The following is a 23,493-nucleotide window of genomic DNA, read 5'->3' on the forward strand; positions in this document are numbered from 1 at the left end:
CAGATTGTCAGACAGCAATGCTCAAATACTACCAACCTGACTGATCCAATATGCCTTAGGGCAAAAGACTACTGCAACCCCATTATCACATATCAGTTAACATAAAAAAGGGTAATTAAAAGGTAATCAGCCATTTAAATTTAATTAACTATTTTATAACAATTTATAGCACCTTACCTTTTGTATTTCACATTCAGTAGTGAATAAGCTGCTCCTCCAATACACAGGGGATACAGTAGATAGGACAAATATTTCATAGCCTGATGATAAAAAATGTTTTTTTCAGTTAGCGTTAGCGTATCAGTTTATATTTCAGAGAATTTTTCAAGGGAGTAAGTTGAACTTACAGTGTCTGCAGGTTGTTTATTTGCATGCAAAATAACGTACATATCTGTACTTGTGAATTCTAAAGATAGACATCTCAGCTGATTCCCTCATTTGAGGGTGTTCCCAATGCAAGTTTCAGACCATTACGCACCTGGGGAGTGGGTGGGAGGTAGCAGACCAGAAACACAGGGTGAGGAAGACAGTGCCTAAGGTGCCATTTCAAAGTTCCATGGTCAGCTCCATCAAGCCAACAAAGGAAAAGCTTCCTGATATATTCCAATTAACATAATAGTTAAAATTCAGAAATGTCACTGCCCTTAAGTTCTGTGAGGCTGGGAATATGGGATATCCCACTGAGATGTATATCTTCAGAAAGTTTCTTAATTGCAAGTCTGCCTCTCAAAATTTAACAGCTTCACCAGATTTGTACTTTTAGATTGTACTCCTATAGTACAAGATAGATAAGAATTCTCCTCACTCTAAAAGTTTTTGGCCCTTTGATAAATACCAGTGGATGTATTTCATATATAAATTAATTGCCAACGCCTTAGTACCCTCTAGAATGAGGCAAATTTTCTCTAATATATTTCTAACATATATGAAAGCTTCAGTCAAGCTTTTAGTCTCAAGACTATAATTTGGGCATCTATTTACTTCCTCTCTGGAAGCTGGATGGTTAAAATTGGTAATTACATATTTTAACCTATCAAATTTTAAAAGTACACGGTGAAAAGGAATCTAATCGAATATCTTCAAAGAAGAAAAAATACAGATTAGTATTTTTACTTTCTGTAAAGAAATACCATCTCAAATAGATTCCTAATCTTAGTGGAGCCCAGTGTCTGCCACTTTGAAATGCCGCGTGCAGCCTGGGGCCAGCTGGGGACTGGAGTCCCAGCTGGCTCCAGGGTTGCACGCGGCGTTTCAAAGCGGCAGTGTTGCATGGAGCCCTGGGGCTGTTGCTACACTTTAAAGATGGAGGTGTCCTTATCGACTAATCGAATAGTCAATTCAAACTGCATTGACTATTTGATTAGTCACAATCTACATTTAACATCCCTACCATAGATATTGCCTCTCGAGCTGAGACCTTCCCTCCTGATTTGGGGTTATGTCTCAAAAAACTCATTATATCCCGAGAAAAGCCAGACTACCTAAATGGTCAGCTCCTGGATATTGCTCTCTCTCCAATGCCCATGCACGACATTGTTTTTACCAGTGATCACACAACTCTTTCTTGACAGAGTACATTTATTTTAAGGACAAAAAAAGTACACAGAGGAAACAGTTAAGTAGTCCTGACATGCTTATTTAATATACCAGGACTCTGGTATATCTAATAGGGCCTTAGTAAGACAAAGTTGCCCAAAGTTTCAGGAAGGATTGGGGTCCTCCTACAATCCATAATACTGTCTACTGAATAAAAGAAAGGCAGCCTCCCCAAACTCAGCCTGGATATTTCAAAAGCGATTTTCCTAGTCTTTGGGAAACCCAATTTGAACCATATATGTAAACCACCATGGAGTTTTATATGTCACTAAAGGTTATTACAATCCACAAAGACTTTAGTTATCACTCCCTTTATTTGTAGTTCTTGGAGGAGCTGTGGTAACCTTCCCCATATCTAACTGAATACAATATTAAATAAAACATAAATAAACTTAATACAATACGGTTCCCAAAGACACTTGTGTGGTTGCAATATCTATCACAGGAGCCTCAAAATACCAAAGATGAGCATTAAAAATATCAACAACATTACTGGTTTGTGTCTTACCTGGGTATCATATTCCTCCGTTCTCTTTTCAGATTCATCGTATGCACCAAACTGTTATTAGATTTGAGAGAGACAAGTAATCATAACTGGCATACAAACAAAACAGAAGGGAAAAATACAGCACTTGGCTTGTTAGGAAAACTAACCAGGACTATCATACAATTCAAAGGAAAATCAAATGGTCTAATTGCAACCTAAAACAAGGAATATGACAACTAACAACAGAATTTTAGAAACTGAAAAAAAATAAAAAGGTGCAATATATTAAGCACTATCCTCAGGTGAGAAATTGGCTCTGGAATTTCTCTACTAAATACTACATGAAGCATCAAAAGACAACACATTTTTCAATAGCTTCAGATGGGTAGCCGAGTTAGTCTGTAACAAGAAAAACTTAAACAACAAATAGTCTGGTAGCACTTTAAAGACTAACAAAACATGCAGATGGCATCATGAGCTTTCATGGGCACAGCCCACTTCTTCAGATAACTGGAGTGTAGAAGTAGTGGGCTATGCCCACGAAAGCTCATGATACCATCTACATGTTTTCTTAGTCTTTAAAGTTCTACCAGACTATCTCTTGTTGTTGTTTTTAAGTTTTTTCATTTTTCAATACCATTCTTAACAGAAGAAGGCTACAAAGGTTCAAGAGACAGTATCTGTTAGAGTCCATTGATATACTGCAGCTGGATAAAGTTTCACTGATTCAAGCTAAGCTCATAAAGATAAATAACTTCGTTCAAATCTATAAATGCTTAAAAGCATATAGCACTTACAGCCAGAAGTCTGATGCAGACAGAAAAATGAATCCTTCAGCCACTGACTGTACAATTGTTTATAAAGAAACTGGTTAACTCAAACTACACTTAAAGACGTAATTATGATCTTTAAGGTACATAATTAGGTAACTCTATAAAACAAATTACTTCATATTCAGTTGGTTTGGCATAAAGGTCCTTAAAGCATCATCGTACCCTGGTCTTATTTTAATGGCCAATAATCATTTGGGACCAAAATAATTACCAATTACAAGTTAAACAGCTCCACTCATTTTTCAGTTAAGGCGTGAGCTCGCCTATATTGGAGATCCATGAACAATGTCCCCCAGAGAAGCAAGAGAATCCCAGAGTTATATTCCTGATATTTTTTATGTATAACATTAGCAAGAAGAAAGTTTTGATAAAATACACTTTTCAGGTCTTCTTTATATTTTATAAAGAAAGAAGAGCAAGACCACAGAATAAAACATCATTTGCTGATCAAATTCAACGCAATGAACACTGTTTGTGAAACCAAAATATCCCTCTCCCCCTCCCCACTCCTCCACAGCCAATGGCATTTTCCAGCAGGACACATCCACTGCCAGCTCCACAGAAAGGATGGCTTGCTAGGTGTAGCCAGACACAAACCCCATCTTGGTTTTCCACGAACCCCATCTTGTTCCCCCCCCCTCGCCCCAGAGAGCAAGAGAAAGGCAGTCAGCCTTTGATGCCCTGGGAACGCAGGTGTGCTGCCTGTCCCTGACTCTACCATAAACAGAAACCAGACAGTAAATGGGCTAGCTGATGACCCGGGGCCTCCCGTTGCCCTGATGGCTAGTACCAGTAATTGACACATCTGCACTGTCCCAGGAGAGGAATCTTCGCCCATCACATACCAGAGGAGCCCATTGTCTGCATTTTCCCAGGTGTAAATTATGCTTTGCACCCTTCGTGGGAAACTTGGCATTCAAAGCCATTTTTCCTAATTGGCCACTTGAGACCAGGAAGAAGCCTACATGACCCAAGGGGTATAAAAAGAGGTTCAGCAGCCCACCCCATTTGAGCTCCAATCATCTATACCTGCTGGCAGGTATTGATTATCTCCCGAGGTCTGTGGGACGCCCAACCTCGTCCTACTTCTTCCCGAGGGATTGAGAGAAAGATGCTGGCCACACCAAGTCTGGAACGCGGGGGTGAGAATATACCTGCTATGTGTCTATTTTGCATGCATTTAATAAGAGCTCAGAGAACCAAAAGGGTTTCATGGTACCTGTAAGTGACTTATTAGTGTAATTTCTGTCCTGTCCTTTGTAGTGGCTGTGTTATCTGTAACACAGTAGTAGCATTTAACAACTAAGTTTACCCTGTAACAATAAAATAGTAACTGTTTAAGCTTTAACCTGACTCCTTCAGTTGCTGTAACAGAACCAAGCACAATTTAAAAGAACTTCAGCCAGTCATTAGGGACAGATATAGGGAGAGCTTGGGTGTTTGGATTTGTGTCACACCCAGGTGGCAAAATCCACTGGGGCACCTTTCAGTCTTTCCCTAAGGCTGCCCGCTGCGAAGGAATTACGAATTCTAGCAGCTGAAATCTAAGGTGTAATAAGCTCTTCCTATAAACTCGGGGCGTCTGAGAGCCTGTTGGCTGCCCTCTGCGACGGGACCCCAGTCCTAGCAGTAAAGTCACAGACGTTAAACTATTTTTCGGGGCGCCCTCCAGCCTCCTAGGCTGCCCACTGCAACGAGACTTTGTGTCTCAGCAGTTGAAGACTTGGGTGTAACACACGCACACACTGCCCTGACCGTCGGCTGACACTAGGTGAAAGAATTGTGAAAAACTGCAGGGTTTAAATTTTAAAAATAACAACCACCACCACCACTCAGTGAGTTTTCCAAGTTTGTTCCCTTCCCCTCCATCCTTTTCCTGATATTATCCCCTTCAACTTTTCTAGAAGTCTGGCAGGTGTATAAAATGGCAGAAGGGCTCACTACTTTCTCCTAGAGTTGCTTCTTCAGACAAGTTCTGTCTATAGGGTCCAGCTAGGAAAGGACTTACAGATATGCACCTAGAAGCAGCAGTGGTCATCACTGACTGAAAAGGATCTGGTGCAGAGAATCTGGTGCAGAGGATCTGGGGAAGCTAAATGGTTCACTGAGGTGGGGATTATACCTATTTCCAATTATACCTGTTACTTTAAAATTACTAACAATAAGTACACTACTGTAACAAAATGATGAAACTTGAAGTGCTTGCAGTGCTGAAGAAAGAGACGACAGAAGGAAGGGCTCCCGATACTGGAAACAGAAAATTAGTCCATGCAGTGTTAAGCAAGAACTAGAGAGGCTATTGATCCACACTGCTCGATATACCTGTACTGTGTGAGAAGAGCAAGGGTGCTACATAGAGTAATTGACACCACTTGAATTCTCTGGTGTCAGGCACATCCCACACAGGGACTCTGAGGGGTAAGAACTCTGAGAATTATCTATTTTACAGACAATGACTTAATCTTCTTGTAATTTTAGTTCAGTAGTAAATAGCATTTCAATTCTCCAGCAGTAATACAGGAAGACTGAGCTGTGATTCTGTAGCTACTTCTGCAACTTTATAAAATAATATACAAATGGATCAACAGAGCAGCATTTGTATACTTCATTATATTTTACTTCTACATATTTTGTTTATTTGCATTTCATTTTAAAGTAAACTGTTCGCTAAGCTCGGAGGGAGCAAAAAGCTCAATAGCTCTAGTCATTATTAAAGAGCAAAGGTACTGCACCTGGATTGCTGGCTTCATGTCTCTCCATTTAATTGTCATTTTCAGGGCTTTCTTCACTTTCCAGAGCTGTAAGTTACAAATATACAATGTTTACAAATCAAGAAAGAAGAACTTATTAATCACAACAACGAATATCCAAAACTAATTCTTAGACTCGAAGAGGTTGCTCACCTGTAACTGGAGATTCTTTAAGATGTGGTCCCTGTTGGCATTCCAAATGTAGGTGCACGTGTGCCACGCGCTGGAGCTGAAAGATTTCTGCCACAATGATTGTCAACCTACATGAGCCATGTGCTCCAGGCAAGGTTATATGAAGCAGTGTGGGGTGAGGCCTTCTCCAGTCACTCTGAAATCTGAATAGCGCAGCACACAGCAGAGGGGATGGAAAGCAGATACTAGAATACAAATATGGACCACACATCTTGAAGAACCTTCAGTTACAGGTAAATAACTGCCACTTCAAGTGACAGTCCCTATGTGTATTCCAAAATGTGGATGAGTATTAAACAGTGATCAGCATAGAGGGAGGTGTGAGGATGCAAGAGGCACTGCAGTCTGAAGGACAGCATGGCCCATGGCTGCATTTGCCATCGCCCCCCAGTTGAGAGTGTAATGGCGGTGAAAGTATACACAGAACACTTGCTCAGCAGATGTTCTGTCTCTCTAGCAGACATTTCCAGGCATATGTGGCCACCTGCGCCTGTGTTCAATGCGCTGTAGTTGTGCTTAGTGGCAGGGCATTGGACAACACATTTTATGTATGGATGCATCCAGAGATTCACTTTGAGATGCGCTGCGAGGGCAGGGATTGGCACTTGGATCTATCCACAGTGGCCACAAAGAGATGTGGGGCAGGCATAAATGGGGTGGGTTCCAGCAAGAGGGAATGCCAGCACATGACAGATGTACAGGAAATACAGAGGGCTGTCTGCAAGAGTGGTGTGAGACTTAGGACAGACGAACAGAAAGTGAAACTCCATCTCTGGGGAAGAGGCACAAGGAAACCTTGTCTTTACGGTAAGACTGTATGGGGATTGGGGGACATCATGATCACCAGTTTGCTGACCCACCAAGAAAAAGTGATAGTCATAAGAAGTTTCATGGAGAGGGAACATATGGACAAAGGTTCAAATGGGTGTCTGGTGAGAGTAGAAAGGACACTACTGAGGTCCCGGGGCGGCGGGGGGAGGCTTGCACATTGGCAGGGCCATGAAGCAAGCAAGCAGTGGTGGGGTGGGTAAATACTGACTAGTCACAGAGGGAAGGGGGGCTCTCAGTGCTGCTAGGTGGACCTGAACAGAGATGAGGCTAACCTCTGAGGTCTTAAGTTCCAGGAAGCAGTCCAGGAGGCTAGCGATGGAGATGGTCACAAGAGTGAGATAAGCCCATGAGGTGAAATATTTCCATTTTACCATGTAGTGGACTCTTGTGGAGGTCTGCCTACTGTGTACAAGGATGTGCTGCACCAACGGTGAACAAGTGTTGTCTGTACAGAAGCCCAAACCAAAAACCAGGCTGTGAGGCAAAGGGAGCCATGACTGGGATAGCTGCCTTGGTCCTGTCTGAGGTGATCTGTAATTGGGCAGGTGGAGAGCCCAAGGAGGTTGAGAAACCCAAACTAGAAGGGCCAGAATGGGCTATTAGTATGACTGTGGCATAGTCCTGGTAGATCTTGTGGAGGATCTGGGGAAAGAGAGTAAGAAGCCTTCCCTACTCTGGCTTGAGTCAAGCCCTTGCACTTCTTGAAAGAAACAGACAGAAATTGTGGTTGTCTTATATGGCGATAAGTGGATGGTGCCCCCAAAAGTGCCCACTCATGATTGAGACACCAGGTCCTGCTGACCACATCAGCCAGGGAATTGCGCTGCATGGACAATAACATGGTGACTGAGACACGAGTTCCAGAGGCAGATGGACTCCATCTCCTCAGGTTCTGGTGATGGGGTATAATGCTTGAGAAGGTGGGTAGGACTTGTGCCAGGCCCTACATTGTCAGGCATGTGTGGGAGCCTGAGCACCTCCTAGAGGCAGGACAGAAAGACATGTCCATCTTATAGGAGGTGCTGGAGTCCGATGAAACCTCTAGGAGCAGTGGAGCCATTGGTATTGGTGGACTAAAACACACAGGCTTGAAACACCCCGGTTGGAGCATCAGCAGCATGTCTGCTAGAGTGAGAGGTTCACGTGCAGTGGCGAACAAGGGAAGAGCAGCTTTTGAGATGGGCTAATAATAGAACAGACTCACTTTGGCCTGAGGTCTCGGGAATGTCCATGTAAGAAGCCGAGGAACAAGGTGGTCTGCCTAGTGGTGAATGGACTGACGCTTGCTGAGATTTCCAGATAGATAGCTGGTGGGGCAATCGGGTCCTCCTCCTTCATTACCCTCAGAGGAAGGAAGCTCAGCTGGTGGTGCAGCAGAGTCTGGATTTTACATCTCAACCAGCCTGGTGCAGGTCAGGGAGGGAGTGCTGTACTTTGAGAGAGCCCATAAAGGGAACTGGCACTGATGTTCATGTGAGTGCTTCCAGATCTCAAGCTTGGACTTCTTCCAGACCACCAGTGCTGCTGGATCTGGGGCCTGGGCCATACTAGGCTGCTAGCGAAGGGTGATGTGGTGACAGTGCCACCACTCTGGGATCAGACTGCACATATGGGCTGAGTATGTTCTCGAAGAGGAATTTGTGGAGAAGTTGGTGGGCTTTAGAGTCTGTTGAGGGAAGGAGCAACAGATATTGCACCAAGATCAGTCTCCACAAGACAGTAAGAAGAGAATTGGTGCTTCTTGTTCACTGAGAATGAGTGAGGGAACAGAGTTTTTGAACCCTGGAACACAAGCATAGACCCTAGGGGGGGACCCAGAGAACTAACCGCCCACTACAGTAAGAAGTATGCACTAAAGAGAAAAACAAAAGGCTGGCTATGAAGGAATTAAAGGGCTTTGTTAACCAAAATCACAACTGCAGAGGAAGAGGATTCCAACCGTGACCCCGTGATGGTAAGAAGCAACTACGGGGGCATCGCTCCACACAGCTTCATATAACTTTGCCTGGATCATGTGGTCATGGACAATGTTCATGTGGGTCCATGGACACTGCTACAGAAATTTTCTGGCTCTGGCACGTAGTGCACAAGCGCACCCACACCCACGTTTGGAATACATATAGCAGGGGTGGCCAAACTTACTGACCATCCGAGCTGCTCATGACAATCTTCAGAAGTTTGAGAGTCAAGGTGCATGTGCCAGGGCTTGGGCCTTCAGCCTCATGGGAGGTACCTGCTGGCGCTCAGGCCTTGAGCTTTACTTCTACAGAAGCCCCAAGCACCAGCAGCTGTACCCCACAGGGCTGAAGCCCCAACACCCCACACTCCATGGCGCAGACCTGAGGTGACATGGGGTCACATGCCTGTCCCCCCCCCTTCCATCTGCCCCCCTCAATTTTTGCCAGGGTTCACTGGCCCTGTTTAATATTATGGTGCCACCAGGCTCTCCCCCTGAGCTAAAGCAGCAGCCCTTCCCAGCTCTTTGTCACTGCTTCTCCATGAGGAGCGGACATCTGGTAACATCTGGGAGATGCAGGGAGGGGCGAATGAGGGTAAGTGGGGTGTGTGTGAGGGGAGTGTAAGAAGCCGCTGGGACAACAAACCTTTAAACTGAACACTCCACTTTCAGCAGTCTGTCAGAAGTCCCTAGTCCCATCACCTTGCCACAGGGCAGGCTGGTAGGCAGTGAAAAGGAGGTGTGTGGGAGGACTCTGAGCTGCACATTAACTGCAAAAGAGCTGCAGTTTGGTCAGCCCCGGCATACAGGGAGCATTGCATGAAAACAGTATCTTAGTCCTTCAGCAGTCCTACTAAAGTCAATGACTCAATTGAATTACTTTGATCAATGAGCTATTCAATGTGACTAAAGGTATCAGAATTTAAGAGAAAAGAGCAAATAAACCCTGAGGCATCCTTCACCTTTTTACTGTAGCTTTCAAAGTGATAAAAACCTCAAGTAAGCCTGTAAATATGTATTGTGAAAGTCATTCCCCAGTTTGGGTTACATGCTACATTTTTGTCATTATATTAATTGAAAGCTCTTTCAGCAAATGTTGACACAATACCTTCATAAAAATGTACCAAGAGCTGTCCAGTTTAAAAAATGTCATCATTTCCTATGAAAAACAATGGGACAGACTATATGCTGCCTCTCAGACCACATTGTCAGTGCCTTCCATTGTTCCTCAACAGAAGGGAAGACAAGCTCTCTTTAGACAAGATGCTGGCCTCATTATGCTGCCAGGAGACAGAGGATCATTATGAAGAGCAGGAAAACTGAGGTGGTAGCTGTAAACCTTGCTGGAGACGTAGGCATGACTACGAAAAGGAACCAATGTAGGCTGCCTTAGAATAGCAAGCACTAGGTATTAGCTAACAAGCACTAGGTGTTAGCTAACAAATGAATTCCAAAGTAGATGGTACGCAGACTCCTTATAAGACAAGGAGAGAACAACAGGATAACGTATGAAGATGTTAACTAGTAATATGTGGAGCACAATAATGTTTGTATCAATGTGTGTGTGTGGAGCACAATAATGTTTGTATCAGTGTGTGTGTGTGTGTGTGTGTGTGTGTGTGTGTGGAGAAATCACAAGAGGGGCAGCTTTGTTTTGGAAGGGGGGACATTATGTTGACTAAGTCAATACCAATGGCATACATGTTAATTAACCTGTAGTTTGGTATGCAAGCTGTAACAATGCTTTGCTAACAATAAAACTGGCTGAGCCTTCGCCACAGAACCAAGCCAGTGGTCCTTCTTTAGGAGTAAAATTGAAATCTACTGAATCATCAAGCTGTAAACTACACTGGTACAGCTAATACCAGGGTGGACAATGATATCTGATGGGGGCCATTCCAAGATTTTGGCAAGTGGCTGCAATTTTCTGTGGAGGGGATGTGAGGTCTGGGACGGAGAGGTTGGGTGCAAAAGGGAGCTCAGGATAAAGATGCAGAAGGTGTGGGGGTCTGAGAGGGAGTTTGGGTGAAGGAGGGGGTTGTGACCTGAGGCAGAGGATTGGGGTGCAAGGTCTGAGAGGAGGTAGGGTGCAGGAATGGACTTTAACCTGGGGGAGGAGTGTATGAGGTGGTCTGGGAGGAAGTTCTGACCTGGGGGGAAAAGGGTACGGGGGGTTTGGGTGGTAACCTGGGGAAGGGGATTGGGGTGCAGGGTCAGGGAGGGGATATGGGTGCAGGGGAGGATTCTGGCCTGGGGGAAGAATGTAGAAGGGGGTGCAGGGTCTAGGAGGGAGCTGTGATCTGGGATGGGGGAGGAGTTGCAGAGGATTTGGGTGGTGACCTGGGACAGGAGGGGGTGATGACTTGGGGCAGGGTGTTGGGGAGCTGTAGGGGAGCCTGGACTGCCCTGCCTTGACAAATAATAACGTCTGCCTATTGACCACAGTGCGGATCTCTATCAAAGCAAACCCAGGACAGTCTCAAGTCTAGTGCACGTAAGGACAGCTGAGGGAAGCTTTGAGAGGCAGGAATGTTTTGCATATTATGGAGATTAAGCAGTACAGCAAGAAAACGTCAAGAACACATGACAATCAAACTTGTACTGGTACTTCTATTTCTGATAAGCAAAAATTTCAGATACAGCCATAAAAATGTTAATTATGCACATAGTTTTTGCAACATCCTGAGTAGCAGGATCTACCCAAAATAAGGGTATTGGGCATTGTATGTATCTTACACAATACATAATCAATTGGTCAGTACTATTAGAACGACCAAGTCTTGCTTTGCTATAAAATGGGCTTAGTAAGAAGAGCAGGATTGACCAACAGGTCCTGCTCGTTTTAACTAGAGGTAAATAGACTCTTCACACCGGCTACAGCAGTGCATGGTGTCCGGAGGCATGGAAATCAAAGGGACCACGACCTCCTGCCTGGTACTATAGGTAGCATACAGGTGAAGTGTAAGTGAACTAGGCTTAACTACTGCATTATAATAAATTTTCTATTAATTGCTTTTACATTGTTCTGTGCTGTACTAATTGCTTTAGAATTTATAATATTTAAGGTTTAAATTGTATAGTAATTGTTTTTAAGGCTTGTAAAATTTAAACTATATTAATTGCTTAAAGCTTACAATAAATAAGTGGTTAAGTCTCTCTGGAGCGTCCTGGTTTTCCTCAGTTCTAAAATTGAACCACACAAGAGGAGCAGAAGAGGGTGGGGTGCCAGAGGCAGGCTCTGGTTGAGAGAGTCACTTACTTTAGGCGGTTCCCAGTCAGCAGCCAAATGAGGACCACAAGGCAGCTCCCCTGCCTGCTGCAGCCCCCCAGGCTGCTCAAAATGTCTGGAGGCTCTCTCCAAGTGCCAGGGGGAGGAGCGAAGGTAGACGAAAGAGTGGTGGGGAGACTTCTCATGCAGCCTCCACCCCCAGACCAATCAATCATCACAGCTCCCATTGGTCATTAACCAATGGGACATGTGATCATGGACCCTGGAGCAGGGGCAGCATGAGAAGTCTCTCCCCTCACCCGCCAGGGCACGCAGTACCTAGAGGGAGCCGCCAGCCATTTTAAACAATCTCAGGCTGCAGCAGCAGAGAGCCTGCCTTGGAGTCTCGGCAGGCAGATTGCATCAGAAGACTTGGCAGGCTAGATATGACCAGTGTGCAATATCTTTCCTGCCCCTGAGCTAATATCAGAGCCCCATGAACAGCACTGGAGTACAGACTAACCAGGATTTATAATTATGTGACCATCTTAAATAATGACAACCTGTGACATCAGTCCCATTCAGAACTGCCAAAAGATGGAAAGAAAATCACAGAATTCCTTCTATGAATGAGAATATTATTCCCATAGCCTTTGCTGAAGAAAGTTTTCAGTTATGAAAAGTAATGGAGAACATGACTATAAACATCTCTGGCAATCTTGTGCAAAGAGTTGTTTTTAAAGTTTGCACAAAATTATCAGAATAATCTTAAATCAATGCCTCAGCTGAATGCACTCAGAACTAGAACTAGCAAAGAGTTTCTATCCTGTGAACATATTTGAATTTTAATTGTTTCCCCTATTCTGAGTAAGGGCAAAAGTCAAGCTACTTTTTTTACTGGACTAAAATTTTGAAGTATGGTCTCTAGAATTCCTGGCTCTCCACATGGCAGGCTGACTTGAATTCATCTCCCTTTGCCAGGCAGGCAAACTGGCATACTCATCACATGGCGTGCCTCGTTTATGGAATGTTATAACAATATTAACCCAGGCAGAAAGCTGTTCAGTCAGAAAAATTTAAGTAGCTCTAATGAGAGTAAATGACAGTCAGGACCCAATCCTAAATTTCTTAAAGGACCCATTTTTAAACCAATTACTACTTTTACTTAAAATTCTGAATTAACTTTCTGAGAATGTTCATGAGTACATGCGGTAATTTTGGAAAAATACAGACACGTGCATATAATGAAGTTAAGCCTTTAACAGCTCAGCAAACAATAAAAAGGTGTACCGTGAGCTACCTAGTTAATGTCTGTTAGAACCCTAACTTGTGTGTGATTTTTTTGGGAGCAACTTCAAGGGACTTCAAATAAAAAGCTCACCTTTGAAAATCTTGTACTTCTAATTAGAAGTAATATTCCAAGATTACAGGAACTGCAATATTGATAAATTTTTTCCCCCAATTTGTTTACTTTGTGCATTTTATATTACTTGATATATAGCCAGTTTTACTGTTTATCCTTTATGGTTACAGTTCCTTGAGAACAAGTTGAACAGAAGCTATTCAGGATAAGTTATTTAAACTGTGTTCTATTTAAATTGGAACTGTTTTAAATCAATCCACTTAAAAATGTAAGCTGACACCAACTGTTTTTTCAAATTACCTATATAGATACACACATTATTATATATAAATGAACAGTTTAACATCATCCCAATAGGACTTTGGATGCAAATAGCAATGTCAGCAATAAACCTATATTGAGATAGAAGTAAACTTCAGAGCTTTATGAACTCACCTCAATTACTGCACCAACACCTGCTGGAATTAGCACCAATAAACTTGTTTGTTCATCCAAAAGGAAAAGAAATATTACCACAGTACTGAAGCATCGCCAAAGCACTGGATAAGAAAATATAAATGAATGTTATTTTTTAACATCAAAATTATACTAAGTGATAGTCGATGAAACAATATTGCAGTTGAACTACAGTAAGATAAAGATAATACTGCATATGAAGTGCTTCTCCAGATAAAACTACTTGCAAGACTACAGATAATTATAGCAAAAGTGAGGTCACAACGGAATTATGATTTTAAATAGCAAGAATTTGTTGAGAACTAACAACCTAATCAGTGATATTCAGAGTAACCAAAGCAAAATAAATTGAGTGAAATATTCTCTCAACTGAGAGAGAAAAATCAACAAAGTACTTGAAATAATACAATTATTTCTATAATGGAATACTGGTAGTAACCCAAAAATGTACCAGTAGTACTTCAAATTGCTAAATATATGTTTGTGATTATTGTTAAGAATAAAATCTCAGGCAATAAAATTTTTGACTATGAAAATTTCAAAACTAAGCCTATGGAAACTGCCATGAAATCTTTGAACAAAATGCATTTGATGGTATTTGATAAAGTAAGACAGTTAGCACATCTGCAATTTTTCAGGTTCTATAAAACTTTTCAATTATATCGGCGCTGCGGGGACCAACCCGGCAGCGCCCCAGCTGCTCTGTCCCAGGCGTCCAGATTCAGCCGCTGTTGAAACTGACCAGCAGCAGCTGAATCGGAGATGCCTGGGGCAGAGCAGCTGGAGTGCTGCCGGGTTGGTCCCGCAGCGCCGCTCCTCAGCACTACTGGACCAACCCAGCAGCACCCCAGCTGCTCTGCCCCAGGTGTTCCCAAGTCAGACGCTGCTGATACTGATCAGCGGCTGAATCAGGGACGCCTGGGGCAGAGCGGACTATCGGAAGGGGGGGCTATGAGGGGCCTAGAGTGGCATTCCCCCCCACCCTAGACCCCTCATAGCCCCCCCTTCCGATAGTCCGGCATATCTGATAATCCGGCACCCCTTGGGTCCCAAAGGTGCCGGATTATCGGAAGTTTACTGTAATTGCTCAACACAGCATAGATATTCCTTTATTTTCATGTCCTCCAATTCTAATTTCCCCCAAATAGTGTAACTGTAAGTAGTACTTAAAACACACTTTTAAACTCTCAACCACTCTGCTCATTTACAGAGATGTTGGAATTAAGAAAACACTTTGAAAACTGCATTACTTTAATACCAAGAAACCAAAACTATCCAGGGTCACTCAAAATCCTTCTACTTTGGCTTTATGCACTTATGAGGCAGCAATTAGCAAATATTCTGACATTAACCCTAGAACCTCATTATGTCATTATTGTGAATGTGTAGGTATTACTGAAAACTCAAGGGCAATAAACTGTGTGCACATGTCAAAGGACACTTCCAGTTATAACCAAGAATAAAATATTAAAAATGACGACATACATTTACATTTAATTTTAATTTAATCTTCTCATAACAACCAGCCCTACTACCTCATCTCTATCATTTAACTTTACATAAAAAATAGGGAGGTTTCTCCAATTAAGCTTCTGAGGTAATGTCTTAATTTTCTTGTGGTCATACATTTTCCTATTCAGGAAAAAAAGTCATAATCAGAGGTGTGGAGCAATGTACTCAAAAATTGAGCTCAAAAGCAGGGTAAACACTGACACTGTGCCTTATGCATCAAAATTAGAACCTGCCTGCCTACAATTTTCTGCTAAATAACTGAATAGTATAATTAAATCACAGTATCCTTTCGCATGACGATCGTACAAAAATTGTTCATATGCCACATCTCCTAAAGTATGCTAAATATCCGCATGTGTTCCAATATATAAAAACAAGATCTATATAAAGCCATTTTACCTCATATATGCCATACCTGCTTTTGTAGACATTCCAGTCATGCTCTTCTTTTTCTTCCAGAAGCTGATGTCATTTTTGAATGCAAGGAAATCAAAAAGAAGCTGCAAATAGGAAGATTTGCATAATTAATTTGATTGAAATCTGTACTATTAAAACATACTTAATGTAAAGTCTATACTTAATGTACCAGTAAGTTGATGATTTCATTAAATAAAAGTGAGATGGGAAATAGCTGTCATTCCCGCCCCCCACCTTTATGAAAATAGGCTTACGAATATGAATACACAGTTTGAAAATCATTAATGCAAAATAGGTCATGTAACAATTTTAAAGATCTGCTGAATCTGTATATCCTAAGTGTGAATCTAGTTTTCATTCTAAATGTGCTAATGAGGGCCACTTAGTGATACTTTAGGAACTTAATGGCTTAGTTCTCAAACTAACGATCCATGAATGGTTTTATTTTTCCAGTAAGCCCAAACTATGGTTGGCCACCCGGTAATAGGATTCATCTTGAATCAGGTACTTTTCCATGGGAATGGTGAGTGCTAAACAGAGGATTCCTGTCCTGGGGAAAGTATATTTAAGTAAGAAAGCAATCAATCAACTTGCCTTTGAAACTGCCTCGCCCACCCTAAGAGGACTCTAAAGAACTCTGAAAAGCAGTACACCAGGCCAGAGTAAAGATCAACTCTCTCTTGAAGTGTTCCAACAAAGAACAACTGTTTAGAATAAGAATTTGCATGTAACAAGTTGCTTAGTGGATTAGAACTAGCTAAGCATTTTTTGTTCATTTCAATTTAGTAACTTTGATCAACTGTTTTCACTTGCAATAGGAAAGCGAATGGTTAACCAGTTAGCATCACCCTTACTGGGTGATGCATACTGGTTACGGTTAACTGGTGGCGTTGGAGCAGCCCCCAAAACACTGCGTGCAGGAGGCTGTTCCAGCCCTTCCAAGTGTGCTGTGGGCAGGGGCTGCTCCAAACCAGCCGGAGCACCCCGTCTGTGGCATGCCCAGCCTGGTGCATCATGGGTGCCAGTCGCACTGGGTGGGAGGAGCCTCTCCAGACCATCCGTTTAATTGGATAAGCAGTTAAACATTTAACTGGTTAATTAATTAAATCGGGATTTTATATCCCTAACTTACCACTTAAATCCCACTTTTTTATTAAGTATATACACTTTTGTTTATTATCAAGCCTAGTGTAAATAACTGTTACCGCGGGAGTGGGGAAGGGCCAATAGCCGCCACTGTGCATGTCTCCCTTTCGTTGATAAAGGGGGTTAAACTTCCAATTTTACCCAGGGGAAGATGGATTTATTTGGTGTTTTGCTTCCCTTTGGGGGCTGAGCCTTTATAAGCTGAGTCCTCCAGAACTAAGCTGGTTCAGTGTCTATTGCTCTGCAGGGGGCAATAACCCCAACTCTGTGCCTTGGCTGGGGGAGACCAGAGCTTCTGGCCCAGCAGAAAAGAGTGGTGAGGAGCCCCAGAGGGCAGGAAGGTGGGCTCAGTGGCTTGATCATTACACTGGGTGATAATCCAAAGGAAGTTTATGTGATCCAACTAATCACAATAGTCTATACACAAAAAGGAAAAGCAAATGAATTGAACCCTGTTGCTAAGATCCAACTTCCACAAAATATAGCAAGGAAAAGCCAACTATGGAATCCATGGACTAAGAACTACAAACCTTCATGTTACAGGAAGACAAAGGGAGTCAGGAACCTCATGAACTGTATGAATTCTGCAGGTCAAATAGCTCATGTGAAACACTAAGAAACTTGCAGCTTATGAATTCTTCAGTACTGCAAGAACTAAAAAACTGGGGATCTAGCAAAATTCCCAAACCTCGTATTACAAACTAGGGATATAATAGTGTCAACGGTTAACCAATGAGCCGTCACAGTTACACTCAACACCCCAGTCTCTGTACCAGAGGCAGCAGTACAGGAGAGGAGAAGGGCAGGTGGGAGCTTATGCTCGCAGGGAGCTCAACTTTTAACAAGGCTCTCCACAAACACCAGCTCCGGTCTGTCCCCTCACCCTCGCTCTTTCGTATAAACATGTACCAAAAAACTCTGCTCCAAAAACACATTTTAACTTCCCTATTACAAACACAAGAATTGCTATACTGGATCAGACCTGAAGTCCATTTGCTTCAGTATCCCATCTTTGACCGTCCAATACCAGCTGTTTGAGAGGAAAACCATAAAACCTTGTAATAGGGTAAAGATGATATAATGTATTTCCCATACTATCTCACCCTGGTCTCTTAGAAATGGCTTTAGCTTCTAAAGTGTAAGATTTAATATACCTTCCAAAATTGTTAAGCATTTGCTATTATCACTCCAGCTACACTTGTGAGCCATATGAGCATCCAATCCCTTTATGAATCTTGGTAATTTTTCAGCATCAATAGCTTTTATAGGTCCTACTGTAGATTCAGCTCACAGAAGTTTTTCTATTGGCTTTACACCACCAGCTCCCGAGCGCTCTTCTACTGACATTGCCGAGTCAACACTGGGGGTTTGTCCAGCACATTTATGTTGGCAAGTAAGTACTTTTTATTCATACTCCTGAGTGATGTAGCTATGCTAAAATAGATTTTCTCTCAATTTAAAAATTAACATTTTACCATGTATTGCCTAATTCATGCATAAAAAACTTTCCTCATGAAGACAAGGCTAAAATTTCAAGTGCACTAAAAGGCTGGATTAATAATGTTTAGGATTTGAGCAATTAGGACAGGAATTTACACTTGAGTGAGTTTTTAATAGTACCTACTAGTAGCTGAAAACACATCCTGTCGCAAATAGCTTTCCATGAAAATAACAAAAGGCCGAGAGCTAAATAAACTGTGTAACTGACTATAAATCCCAACAATTGAACCTGATGTTATTCTAAACAAGAAGCTCTAAACAATGCTTATGGCTGTTTCCATCACTTGATATGGACTATTCTCTGCACCCAAGTGATGTCTGTGGTTATTATATGCACTGATTGTGTTGTGTTGTGCAAGGAGAATTGTGTGGACTTGTGGAGGTGGCAAACGAGCAATATGCCCTGCAATGAGGGGCACTGTGTATTTAGGATTATGATGTGCTGCAGCATGGGTGTGGCAATCAGGCCAAGTAAATCACCATCTGCGCAGGGTTTATCATACAACCAATGGTAAAATGCTTTATGTACCAAAATGGAATTTAATGACTTTGTTAAACTGACCGCTAATAGAAGCATTTTAAGCAGTTTCCTGTAGGGTGTGTACGTGTGCGCCCGAGGAAATGAAGGGATGCACATCTAATTAATGGAGCCTCCAGGCCATGACTTTGGCTCTACTAATTAGGTGTCTCTTGAACCCTGAAGAAAATGTGGAAATTGAGCTGAGGGGGGAGGGACGCATGGAATACATGGGTGGGTGAGAATCAGAGGATAAGCTGAGGCTAGGACTAAGTTTGGGGAAATACGAGCGTCAGTGCTCAAAGTGCCTCTACTTTCATTAAGTATTTACTTAAGTTTATACCGCTTAAAAAGCAACAAATGATCCACTTACATGGAATGCTGCTACAAAGAATGTCAAAGCCAGAAAGTACAAGTTAGTATCCACAAAAATTCCTTTTACTTCATCTGCGTCCTTTTCTGAAAAGCCTGGAAGAAAGAATAGGGAAAGGAGTACCAAAAAAAATTAGCATTACAGCTGTTAGAATAGTAGATTCAAGTACAAATTGAGCCCTTCTTATGTGGCATGTTGTGGCAGCTTATTATAATAAAAATTGGATGCTAGCTTTGCTGTCAAAAATCTTTATTTCATATTTTATCTAAAACATTTTGATTAATAATTTATAAGACACTGATCCTAACAAGTCCCTACATATGTTTTTTATTTGTTTCTCCATATTGTTTGTCTAGTCTTTAGGGAAAGAGGAAGCTTAGGAACTAACATTCTATACCCCTAACTACCATCACAGAAACTGGACAAGCAATGGAACAGGGTTAACTCATAATAAACAGTGTTCCACAAAGAGTGATCCTAATGGGTGTACAGAAGCAACATACATTTTTTTCCATGGGGACAGTAAGTCATTGTTGACGGTGGATAAAGGAAAGCATAAAACAAATAGTGGAGAACAAACAAATAGTGGAGCTACAGCAAAGCAATAATTAACATATGTACCAGGGAATAGTGTGTGTTATTTAAGGTTCTTTGTTTGAAAGGTTTGTCTGGGTAAGTGATTGACAAAAAATCCTTATAAGAGCAAGTCTATGAATTAAGAGCATTGTGAGGATACATTTTTATTCGCAGATGTGAATATCAAAAAAAAAAAAATTGGCATCTGCTGAACTACACAGCTCTACTCCTGGGAGCCGTCACCAAAGGAGAAGAATGTGGTGCCACGTCTCCCAGAAACCACCCCCGTGTCAGCAGGTGCTTCCAGAAAAGTGGCTGTACCATCCCCACCCAGGCTATATGACTTAGCAAGAGAGGTAGCTGCATGGAAGCTCTAGCTGAAAGGATCAATAATCAGGCACAAGGGGCTCTGGTGAGCCAAGTGGCTCTTCATTTAAAAAATAATGAAGAAAAACTAAAGTGTTCAGAGAAAAGCCACAAAAATTATCAAGAATCTGAGAAACAGGGCTTACCAAGATTTAAAGACAGTCAATTGATCTAGCATATTAAAAAAAAAAAAAAAAAAAAAAAAAGAGATGACAGTATATAAATACTAACACAGGGATAAGACATTGATACTAAAAGGTTCTTTAATGGAAAAGAAAAAGGCATAAGAGACCCAATAGCAAGAAGCTAAAGTCAACAAAGTTCAAAATGAAAATAAGATGCGCATTTTTAACTATGAGGATACTCAACATATTACAAAACTTCAGGGGGTAGCCGAGTTAGTCTATAAAGTGCTACCAGACCATTTGTTGTTCTTTAAGTTTATACTGTACAGACTAACAACATGTAGATGGTATCATGAGCTTTCCTGGGCACAGCCCACTTCTTCAGATGACTGTGCCCAGGAAAGCTCATACCACCATCTACATGTTTTGTTAATCTATAAAGTGCTACTAGATTACAAAGGTTTGCAGTAAATTCTCTTATCACTCAATCTTTAAATCAACACTGAATGTTGATTTTGAAAGATTAAACTACACATTGAGCAAGATACAGGAATTATTCAGTGAAAGTCTCTGCTCTAGTGTTATAAAGGTTAGATTAGATTACAGTATTTCTTTCTGAGCTTAATCCACATCTTTCCTTTACTCTGTATTTTCAGGAAAGGAGTTCTCTTATTAAATAGAATTTAAAGTTTCCAGTATTAGAGACTCCTTAATGAGCAAACTTTCTTTTAAAATAACAATTCAGAATATTGTGCAAGGAAATTCCTGCATCTTCCTTCCCTGTTAAAAGGAAATCATTAAATGGGAAAGAGCCATCACATCTTCTCAACACAAACATATGGGACTTTAAAATGTTTCATACACATTTGTTCCCACATATCCAGGCTGGGGCCCTGTTGGCCTGTCCCAGACGTGGCCCTGGCTGCCACCCTCACAGAGCCAGCCCAACATCCAACCAGGAGCAGTTGGCCATCCAACTGGTTACCCAGTAAACATAGTGCTTACTGGGTAACCAGTTAACCTTTTACATCCCTACACTGGGCATCAGTGAAATACTCCAGAATTTTGTATCTTGAGGTCTCTGAACTGCAAAGAATGTATCAGATGTAGATTCAGCTTTTTCTTTTGGATGCTTTATTTGTTATTTTTAAGAAACAGAAAAAAAAAATCTTAGGAAGAATTCACTCCTCCACTGTTGGCCTTTTATGCTACTACGATAATGCAGAAGACTTTTTATAGTCCAGATCTGGCTTGGGAAAGTCCCTTCCGCTGTAGGCTTTGTACAAGGCAATTTATGCTGCTTGTTATGCCTCTGCCAGAAGCCCCAGCATAGGCAGCAAGAAGAGGCACAGCACTTCCACCCATATGCAGCTGGGGGCATGCTAGCTGGGAATATATAGTTCCTAAAGTTGGTTGGCTGCACTGTTAAGCAAGGTAGAAAAATGACTGGTGAACAAGATACACCATGGAAGGGCAGAGTCAAGGAACAGAGAAGACATTCTTGGCCTGCCAATGACCAATGAGCCAGTCCATCTGGGGGAGTTAAATGTTCGATTTCTAAAATTTTCACTCATTCTGGGTATCCAACTTAAATTCAAGTTGCTAAGGATGTTAAGTCCTAGATATACAACTTCAAATAAAGTCAACTGGGAATAGCAATAGTGTATTTCTTTTTGTATACTCCATTATATTCACTCAGCTAAAAATAAAGTGCCATCTTTATTTACGATTTTATTTTTAAAAGTATACTCCAAATAGTGACTTATTTTTAAAAGTAACACTTATGGAATTTCGCATGCAAAACCCCCTTATAGTGGAAGGATCACTGCTCAGTCACAATATTAGCTTTGGCTGCTGGTTTTACTGCTTAATTTTAACCACAACTTAATATATGTACAAACACAAGATTATGTGTATAACGAAAACCTACAGAAGGATTTGCCTGATAGTGTGTCAAATAAGACTAAAGAATGTCACCATTTTACAGAACTGGTTAATACTTAATGTATGCATTAGAAGTTAAGAACCTGATCTTCTGCTATAAAAAAAGTCAACATACCAAACTGCTGTAGGGAAAACACTGCATCTTGCATGTGTATCCAAAATCGGAGCTTTCCAAGAGATATTTTATCATATGACACTGTGAGAGGTAGCTCTGCCGTTGAACGGTTTATTACCTGCATTTAGATAGAAAGCAGTCTTAACAACAAAGTTAATATACACACATAGCAGCCATTATAAGGTAATTTTGAACTTTTAGCTTTCCTCTAAAAAATGAAAATGGATTAAAGGTATATTATAGATTATCACTGGTTAATATTTTTTGTTAGACACAGAAATTCATATCATGCAATGGAAACAGAAAATTTTGGGGATATTTTATTTTCATAAAAGAAAATCAATAAAACAGCATTTTTAGGACCATGTATTAATATGTATTAAATAAATACAGGTGTGCAGAACAGGCACAAAAATGGGAGGACATGGTTTTTTTCCTAAATTAATCTTCTCTAAGAAGGTTCTTTAGTCATGGATTACCACTGTCATGACTTCCAGATAAAGAGAACAGCAGTCTGAGCCTAACGTACGGGCAATATATTCTGTGTCCAAGGTAATCACAGCAAGAAATCAGAGAAAGTGAATGCAAAGTACTGGGTCATGGTACATAAAGGTGCTAAAAGTTATTTTTTTAAAGAAACTGAAGTCCCAAGAATTTGTTAATGTGGAGTTAAGTTTGCCAAGAGCTGCCTCACATCTTTCTAGAAATATAAACACTGGTCAAAGCCACAGCATTTATGGAAGTGGAATTGCCACATAATCAAAGAATGCAGAGATGTTTATGAACAGCATACATGACCTGGTTAACGAGGGAAAATGATAATGGCTCTTGAAAGAATGTGCAAAGCCAGCAGATGTAAGGGCCTTATATCCTGTCTCTAAGGAAGATGCAAGCTCATTTTGCCAGGCTGAGAACGTGGAAATAAAACAAGACTGAATAGCTTTTAAAGGGGACTCTTCCTGAAGCAAGGAAGAGAAACAGCTTCTGATTTAAAGGAACAGACTACTCCAGTCAGACCCCAGAGGTCTCGGCTGATCTATAAATCTGCCTAGATCCTCAACTGGAATATGGTTAGATAGCAGGCAAAGTAGACAGATGCCTCGTCTTTGCTGTTTTCAAATCTGTTTTTCTCTTAAATGTTTTTTCCCCTAAATTAATCTTCTCTAAGAAGGCTCTTTAGTCACTGATTACCACTGTCATGGCTTCCAGATACAGAGAGCAGCAGTCTG

General features: G+C 41.5%; 1 protein-coding gene across 1 annotated transcript in view; it reads right to left on the reverse strand.

The window, feature by feature from the left end:
- Nucleotides 1-23,493, reverse strand: part of CLPTM1L (CLPTM1 like) — a 47,727-nt gene that overhangs the window by 9,467 nt on the left and 14,767 nt on the right. Inside the window, exons 6-12 of the mRNA XM_075921517.1 lie at nucleotides 22,265-22,382; nucleotides 19,139-19,233; nucleotides 15,601-15,685; nucleotides 13,653-13,756; nucleotides 5,649-5,714; nucleotides 2,105-2,155; nucleotides 178-260 (exon numbers count right to left, since the gene is read on the reverse strand). Of these exons, the coding sequence (XP_075777632.1) occupies nucleotides 178-260; nucleotides 2,105-2,155; nucleotides 5,649-5,714; nucleotides 13,653-13,756; nucleotides 15,601-15,685; nucleotides 19,139-19,233; nucleotides 22,265-22,382 (602 nt within the window). The remainder of the gene's footprint in view (nucleotides 1-177; nucleotides 261-2,104; nucleotides 2,156-5,648; nucleotides 5,715-13,652; nucleotides 13,757-15,600; nucleotides 15,686-19,138; nucleotides 19,234-22,264; nucleotides 22,383-23,493) is intronic.

Source organism: Pelodiscus sinensis, chromosome 2, assembly GCF_049634645.1.
Source record: "Pelodiscus sinensis isolate JC-2024 chromosome 2, ASM4963464v1, whole genome shotgun sequence".
NCBI lineage: Eukaryota > Metazoa > Chordata > Testudines > Trionychidae > Pelodiscus > Pelodiscus sinensis.